The 8,876-nt window shown below is 33.0% G+C and overlaps 1 protein-coding gene across 1 annotated transcript in view; it reads right to left on the bottom strand.

The window, feature by feature from the left end:
* The window catches only part of LOC107634061 (2-dehydro-3-deoxyphosphooctonate aldolase), a gene marked incomplete in the record, with an annotated part of 28,944 nt that continues 26,169 nt past the window's right edge, over positions 6,102 to 8,876 (bottom strand). The window contains 2 exon segments of the mRNA XM_021123943.1: positions 6,102 to 8,124; positions 8,550 to 8,614. Coding sequence (XP_020979602.1) covers positions 8,558 to 8,614 — 57 coding nt within the window.

Genomic DNA, 8,876 nt, shown 5'->3' with positions numbered 1-8,876 from the left:
AACAGAAAGTAAATTCAGCTCAATTGCAATAACTAAAAGAGAAATTGAAGATCTCAGGGGTTGGATGAGACTAGAGAACAAGTCCAGATCTCAATTCTTTCCTTGATCCAACAGAAAGCAAATTGCAGAAGAAAGAGAGATGAAAGCAGTAAATGAAAACTCAGATTCAATTCTCAATTATTTGAAATTATGCAGAAAGTAAACAAGAGAGATCTCAGATCAAGAATGAAACAGAATTTCTTCAATTCTCAATCCAAGATTCAAAACAAAGAGTAGAGAGTGCAGAAGTAAGAACAGAGAGCAAGAGAATTCAATTCTCTTCTCAATCCCCAAACCCAAAGTTAAAATCTAAAAATGAGCTCTCCAAAATGAAAATTAAAGTCTCTAAAAATCCTAAGAGTAAAAAGGTAGAAGAAAAGTAAAAAGAAAAAAAAGGGTGCTCTCTAAATCAAACTAAGGTCTATTTATACACTTCCTATTTTTGGATTTTAGAATTTGGAGTGGGCTTTTTAATTTGGTGAAGAATTGAATTAAATTGGAATTTTGGTTGAATTTTGGCCCATGGATGCCACTCCCAGGGCAATGCTCGGTTGTCACCAAGAGCACAGCATTCCCTGGGACTTGGCCGTGTCAATGATGCGTGACAAGCTTTTTATTGGGCAGCTCTTCAATGCTCGATTATCCATGAGAGCCCAGCATCCATGTTGCTTGTGTGTTGCGCACCAAACTCCCTTGGTGCTGCCTCCCTTGCGTGACAAGCTCCCTGGACCATGTCAAATTGCTAGCGCTCCTAGCTTTGGTGCTGCCTCAACAATGCTGGGTGAATGGGGAGAGCCGAGCATTAGTTTGCTGGAATGGGGTCTCAGGTTCGAACCCTGGTGGAAGCACTTCAGCGCCACTTTGCCTTGTGAAGGAAACAAAGGTAGCGCACCTCAGCTCCATGGTTCGAACCTTGTTAAGTGCAATTCAGCCAATTTTTGCTTGTTTTCCTTGCAAGGAGCGCTCCTTCATTCCCTTGGTTCATGAGTTCAAAACTTGATGGCTTCATTTCTTGGAATTTTGCTTTGAATTTATTTTTGAAGAAGCCCGATAAAGCTCACTTAGTGAACTGAGCTTTATGCTCTTGCCTTGCTTTCTTTGATGCTCAATTCACTAAGTTAACTGAGCTTTGTGCCTTGCTTCCTCTTTTTGTTCTTTGTGAAGCTCGGTTCACTCACCCAACCTAGCTTTCCTTCTTTTTCAATGATGCCACACTTTTGCAAGAAAGTGCATAAAACCTAATGAAACAAGTGAAAAATGCTTGAAAAGCTAGCATAAGATGACTTGTCATCATAGTTCCACCGGGGATAGCTGAGGTTGAAGCCTCGGTGGCAATTGTATGTCCGCTCCTTTGCTTTGCTATCGTCGAGTGACATCAAGTTGACCGGGTTGTGCGTCAATTCAGTGGCCTACAGCATATTCCGACCAGGCCACTAAACATACGTCCTCGTCGTTACGTAACCGATACCTAATTCAAAACAACAGAAAAATTTCTCAGAACCATGGTCTAATAAACAAAACAACAACATAACATAGACAAGTGTAATATACCTTTTATAAAACAAATTGTCATCTACTTCGGTCGGATATCTGTAGTAAATTTTTTCACTCTTTTCGTGTGTTGCTGTCTAACAGAACGCGATATCAAATTCTTCAACGTTGTTGACTATTGACATCCGGTGTCAAGTAAGTAATTATTGGTTGCCCGGACTTAAAAACGATAGAACCTTCTTCATCATACACTATTTTACCATCATAATGAATGGATAACAACGGATTGATTAGCATTGAAGAGAAAAAATGTCAACATGAGAACCAAAGAGAAGATTAAAATAATGGTATTGAGCTTGGTTCTCCACAAACCATGCTTTTATTTGCCGAAGTCAAGGTGAAGATCGTCGAGGGTGTGGTGAACTTGCTTAAAACTACAAAAAAAAACATATCATGGTATTTAAAATTGGAATAATTTGTTTTAGGAAATAATATTTTTTTATTTATTTCGGAAAAAAATCCATCAATTTTGCAACAAACAAAACAGAACAAGTAAACACATAAAAATACAATTCAGAGCACTATGAGAAACAAAAATTAGCAGCATCATCGCTCTATCTGCTATCTGTCCCTGCACATATATTCATCATATTAACACCTCTCCCTACAACAAAAAATCAAATGTCCTCCCTGGCCATTACCAACTAAAATTCCAAGCCTCAATAATTGGCTCATTGCTAGTCAAAAAGTTATGAACCTTCAATTGTTAAAGCCTCAGGGGTTTTAAGTTCACAAATGTTATGTTTCTTTTATGAATAATTCCATTACAGAAAGCGAAACTCCACGATTAAGATTCAAGAGAAACTAGCTGCGTTTTGCATTGCTAAAAGTAATCATTCATATAATTAACTACAAAATTTGAAACCTAGTATGTAAAGAAAAAACATTACACATTAAAATACTTAACTTTCTGGATCCACATTGCTTCTAGAAACTGCAATGATTTGAAAGGCTACATAGAATATGTGACAAATGATAATTGGATGTGTCACTACTTCAAATAATCTCTCTTTCAAGATAAGCTCTCCTTTATAAAGGACTTTGATACGTGGTTAGAAGGGCATTTTCGTCATTTTGGAGTTAAGGGGCAGAATGGTAATCTTGTCATATTCAAGGATCTGAATACTAGAAGAATTGTACCATGCCAGTCTTGGACATCAAGAAGACCAAGAGTCCGTCTCAAAAACAGTGGTGCTGAAAGGGCGACAACTCATAAGACCCATTGGGCTAAGTCAGGACAGCAAGAAGCCTAATAATGCTTTTCAAATTCAATGAGAGGCATAATTTATTATTAATTTTCGAATTTTTAGGCATTTGTGTTAGTTTGTTTTGTTGTTAGAGTTTGTTGGAAGATTTGATTTACTTCTGATTAGCTTAGTAGTATTTTTAAGGATTTTAAATTTAAATCAAATCTGATCTAATCTAATAAGATTAAATCTGATTTAAATTAGTTATCATATTTTTAGGATTTTAAAATTTAAATCAAATCTGATCTAATCCAATAAGATCAAATATGATTTAAATTAGTTATCTTATCTTATCTTTTAGCTAGTTTGTTAGGGATCTATTTAAACACCTTTTGGTGAGACAATTTAGACAACTTTGATGAATAAAATTTCCTTAGTGCTTTATGCACGTCTTTTTTAGTGTGATTAAGTGAGGTGAGTGATTTCTTTGCTTGTTGCATGGAGAAGATTGAGTGATTCAATTTTCATCCCTCTTATCTAGGTTGTCAAGGACAGGTTTTTTGAAGGTCTAGTAGGGAGTCCCTTCTGGTGACCTAGGTTGCTAAGAACAGATTTCTTAGAGGTCTAGTAGGAAAACCCTTATCTATCTTTTATGTTTCCGCTGTGTCTTGGGTATACCTTTATTGAATAATCCTTATCTATTGTGATAAAACCCCTAACTCCCAATCTATTCCTTATCATTACTTCCTTTTCAACACTAATTCTTACTCTTCTTTGTAGTTAGTTGTTGTATTTGCGTGTTTTATTGCATTATAGTTAGACTTTGTGCATATTTTACCACTACTTGGTTGAAGTAATGATTTTCTTTTCAAGAAACTATTTTAGGTATTTCACTAATTTGAATTAAAATTTTTGTATTGAACTTGTTTGGAAAAATATTACATTGGAACATGGTTTAGAGCTTGAACATACAAAACCAGTGAGATTTTGAGCCTATTCGATTGGTTGTATTTTATCAACCAATATTTTATTTTTTGTGTATGTTGTTCTCTCTATAATTATGATCTTTGTCTTGCTTAATTCTATATATCCATTGTTTGATGTATGCATGCACTTATATGATTGAGGCCTTGTTTCACTAAGCTTACATACCCATATGGCCTTAACCTTTTTATTATCCTATTTCTTACCATTCTTGCTATTCACAAAATAGTGTGAGATCAATGTTGAATTTTTTTCTTCGCTTTGCTTACCCTCTACAATATGTCAGAAGAGTTAATCACATATAAAAGTTTAGAACTCAAATGCAAAATAAAATACATAAAAAAATCTTTCACCTGCTAAAAGGTAAATAAATGTGTCATCAACAGTATCCGCAAATGGTCTTCGTCCACCCAACTCAACTAAAAACACAAATAATTCTAACAGATGAACATTTGTCCATCGGTTGTCCCACGATCTTATAAGACGTATGTCCTCGTCGTCACGTAACTGATACCTAATTCAAAACAACAGAAAAATTTCTCAGAACCGTGGTCTAATAAACATAACAGCATCTTAACAAAGACAAGTGTAATATACCTTTTATAAATCAAATTGTTATCTACTTCGGTCGGATATCTGTAGTAAATTTTTTTCACTCTTTTCGTGTGTTGCTGTCCAATGAAACGCAATATCAAATTCTTCAACGTTGTTAGACAGTTGACTTCTGGTGTCATCTACGTAATTATTGGTTGTCCGGACTTAAAAATGATAAAACCTTCTTCATCATACACTATTTCACCATCATAATGAATGGATAACAACGGATTGATTGACATTGTAGAGAAAAAATGTCAACATGAGAACCAAAGAGAAGAATGAAATAATGGTATTAAGCTTGGTTCTCCACCAACCATGCTTTTATTTGCCGAAGTCAAGGTGAAGTTCGCCGGAGGTGTGGTGAACTTGCCTAAAACTACAAAAATAATAATAATAATAATAAAACATATCGTAGTATTTAAAATTGGAATAATTTGTTTTAGGAAACAATATTTTTTTTATTTATTTCAAAAAAAAATCTATCAATCTTGCAACAAACAAAACAGAACAAGTAAACACATAAAAACACAAACTAAAAACACAATTCAGAGCACTATGAGAAACAAAAATCAGCAGCATCATCGCACTATCTGTTATCTATTCCCGCACATATATTCATCATATGAACACTTACTCCCGTCTCGAAACAATCAAATGCTCTCCCTGGCCATGACCAACTAAAATTCCAAGCTAATTGGCTCATTGCTAGTAAAAATGTTATGAACCTTCAATTGTTAAAACCTTAGGGGTTTTAGGTTCACAAATGTTATGTACCTTTTATGCGTAATTCTATTATAGAAAGCAGAATCACGCCATTAATATTCAAGAGAAACTAGCTGTGTTTTGCATTGCTAAAAGTAATCATTCAAATAATTAACTACAGAATTTGAAACCTAATATATAAAGAAAAAACATCACACATTAAAAATATAACAACCTGCATTTTTAAAAATTTAAATATGAAAAAAGTTCTAATTTATTTTAATAATTTGGACTCCTTATTTTTAGAAACAAACTTATTAAGAATAATTTAATTAATTTTTTTTAATTCAAATTTTATTTAAAAAAAAGATGATTAATGTGATTATTATAATTTTAAATTTAAAATAATCATTTATGGTGATAGTGAGTATATATGAATATGATGAAAATTGATTTTTGGGTTGTTTGGTGGTGCTATAAAAGATATGATAGATAGGATATTAAGTTTGTTGCTGTATGTGCTTGTGATAAATGATGGTTCATTATGGATTGATGAATTATTGTGTGCTCGAATGATGATGATCGATGATTTACTATGTGTATGGTTGATATTAAGCTCCTATGGAAAGAAGTTATGTTTATAGTAGTGCAGAAAAAGTATATGGTTAATTAAGTATATGTGCACTTGTGAAAAGGGTGAAATAGTGAATTTGAACTCCTGGGACTGTGCTAGTCACTTTGGTAATTTTGATTAGTCAAAATAAAGTTTGAATTGTGGTTTTAGAGGAATATTAGGCTTGAATATAGAATTTGGTATGAAGGGTTGTTAGATTACCTAATGCAGAATTTTCTGCATAATTGGCAGCAACTTAAAATAAAAATTGAGAGCAATATAGACATGACTTACGATCCAAATTATTTTTCTATCAAACTTCAAGAAGTCAAGATTTCTCTGTAAAAATTTCAAAGGATTCGGCCAAGTGGTTTGGAAGATATGAATTTTTGAAATTTAGTGGTTGCTGCAGAAATTTCTGATTTTCTGGTTCTGCAGTATTAACTTCCAGCCACTAGAACTTTTGATTTATTTGTTATTTTGAGTTGCTTCCAAAGGGATTTTGAAGTTTGTGAGTCTATTTTAATTGAGTACAAATTTTATGTCCATAGCTATTTTGTAGAGTTAGTTATGTTTCTTGGAAGCAGGGCTGTTCGCAGAAAATTCACAACCAATTACTAAAAACAGGGTAGCACTTCCAACTGACATTCAATTAACCAAACGAGGCGCTATGAATCTGAAATTTAGTTGTTTTGAAATTTAAGGGTGTTGGGTGTATCCTCATCAAAATTTAGAAGTAATGGATTAGATTTGAATTTATTATAGATTTATCAAAAACAGAGCTGCTTGTATTTTTTTCTAAATTCTCTTTAGTGCGGCAGCAGATTTTATTAAGTTGGCTATCGGATTTAATTCTAATCCAAACGTGTAAAACTTGATTTAGACCCAAAGGATATATCCAAATTTGGCAAAATGTAAGAGCTTAGTTAAACAAAGGTGTGTAGGTTATTCCTAGGACACGTTTAAAGCTAAGCGGTGATGCGGAGGTACGCCTGGCACTTTTAAGCTTCTTGGTGATGCGGAGGTATGCTTAGCTGTAAGGTGAAGTGGAGGCATAATGGAAAGAAAAGAAAGTGGGAATTAAAGAATGGAAAGGATACTTAGATGAGAAGAAAAGGGAAGTAAAGAATGAAATAAATAATTGAGAATTATATGTTAAACGGGCCTTTCGCCAAACTGCTAAAACGAAAGTGTCCGCCTAACTGATAGCCTGAGATTGCTAATGCGGGAATGTTCGCCTAAATGATAGTACTGTTTCTTACTGTGATGCACATTAAAATGCTATTATGATGAGGCCAAACTGACACGGGTAACCGTGACGCCAAGGTGTCTAACTGACATAGTAAAGGAACCATATTCGGGGTTCACTCCGAGTAATGTCAGGTTGCGGGTAGACAACCGACGCATGAGCTCATGGTCTGCTTAGGACAAACATGCATCATGTTTGCGTATCTGCATTTGATTATGTTTGTTTATTTGTAATTGTATTGTTATTTTGGTAACTTGCTTGTGTACTTGATTAGATATTTTACTTATGCTGTGGATTTAATAATGTATTGAGGACTGATATTTGTGTGTGTGATTTAAGTATATTACTCATGATGCTAGCTTATTTAGATATTGAGGAATGTTGTTTAGGGGTGAGAAATTATTAATGTTACTAAGATTTTGGTTAAGTAGCGTTATTTAAAGAAAGAAATTTAAAACTGTTTTAAGTAGAAAAATTGATCAATTAACTATTTGCATTTACTTTGTTATTACAGAGTTCACGTTCCTACTAAGAACGTGTGACTTCGTTCTCACCCCAAATCTTTTAAAAAACCTTTTCAAAGGTACAAACGGGATAACTAATCGGAAAGCTACAGACGAATAAAAGACTTGTTTGGCTAGTTGCTTCTGGATTTATTCCCCTCACCCTTGATATTTTAAAGTGTTTTTACATAGGGATAGGGTTGCAATTGAGTTTTGTATGAACAATTATTATGTATTAATAGTAATTATGTGAGTATATGTTTATCTGACATAGCTGAGCTTGAAGTATATAACAAAATAAAAAGAAATTTCGTTTTTCTGAAAAACTATCGACAAATTAACGTGTAGAGGCCCAATATTAAATAGCTAATAAAAGGAAAGTAGATTAATAACGCCTAAGCTTTTAATACGATTATAAGGTGCTAAAAGTTAAGGTGTTACAAAAAATACTTAACTTTCTAGATCCACATTTCTTCTAGAAACAGCAATGATTTGAAAGGCTACATAGAATCTGTGACAAATGATAATTGAATATGTTACTACTTCAAATAATTTCTCTTTCAAGATAAGCTCTCCTTTATAAGGGCTTGAACTTGTGATGGGGTGCAAAGATAATCGAAACATTCAACCTTAAAACAATCTGATCTTATAAAGGCCAATCCTCAGAGAATTATATTCTTAATAACAGGAAATCATCACCTGCAAAATCAGAATTTATGTTAGTATAAACAATAAAATATGTAAGCATTTTCACTCTAAAATAGATGACACATATATTTAGAGTATTTATGTTAGAATAATTTTTTGCATTTCTAGAAGACTTTGGTAATTTGAAACTTGTTTGGACTTGTGCTTGAAGTTTTCTCACAATTTGGTTTGAGGAATCTAAATTTATAACATCATGGATTACTCTACCAATAAAATAAATAATTTGCACATTTCTTTTGTAGGATACTTTAAACAATATGCAAAAACTTTGCTTCTGCATCCTTTTGATGGTTCCAAAAACGTGTCACTTTTTATTGCATGCTTCTTAGTAGTTCTCATTAGTAAGAGAGAAAGGATTAAGAAATCATCTATATTATCAAAAAACAAAATGAGTGAAAATATGAAAAATGTCTTACCATTTTTACTATTCACGAAATGGTGTGAGATCAATGTTGAATTTTTTCTTCCCTTTGCTTACCCTCTACAACATGTCAGAAGAGTTAATCACATATACAAGTTCAGAACTCAAATGCAAAATAAAATATACAAAAAATCTTTCACCTGCGAAAAGGTAAATAAATGTATAATCGCTTCAATTTTCTTTTGTAATAAAAAAATAATTTCATTAAGATGATGAGAAGGATAATAAAAATTGGCTGATAAGGGATACCCAATACAAAAAGCAAAAACAACAATCAGTTTGAAAATATTCAGTAATTTTACTTGTTCATTTCTTTTGTTAG

The sequence above is a fragment of the Arachis ipaensis genome, chromosome B01 (assembly GCF_000816755.2).
Source record: "Arachis ipaensis cultivar K30076 chromosome B01, Araip1.1, whole genome shotgun sequence".
NCBI lineage: Eukaryota > Viridiplantae > Streptophyta > Magnoliopsida > Fabales > Fabaceae > Arachis > Arachis ipaensis.
This window is presented reverse-complemented; position numbering and strand designations above follow the sequence as displayed.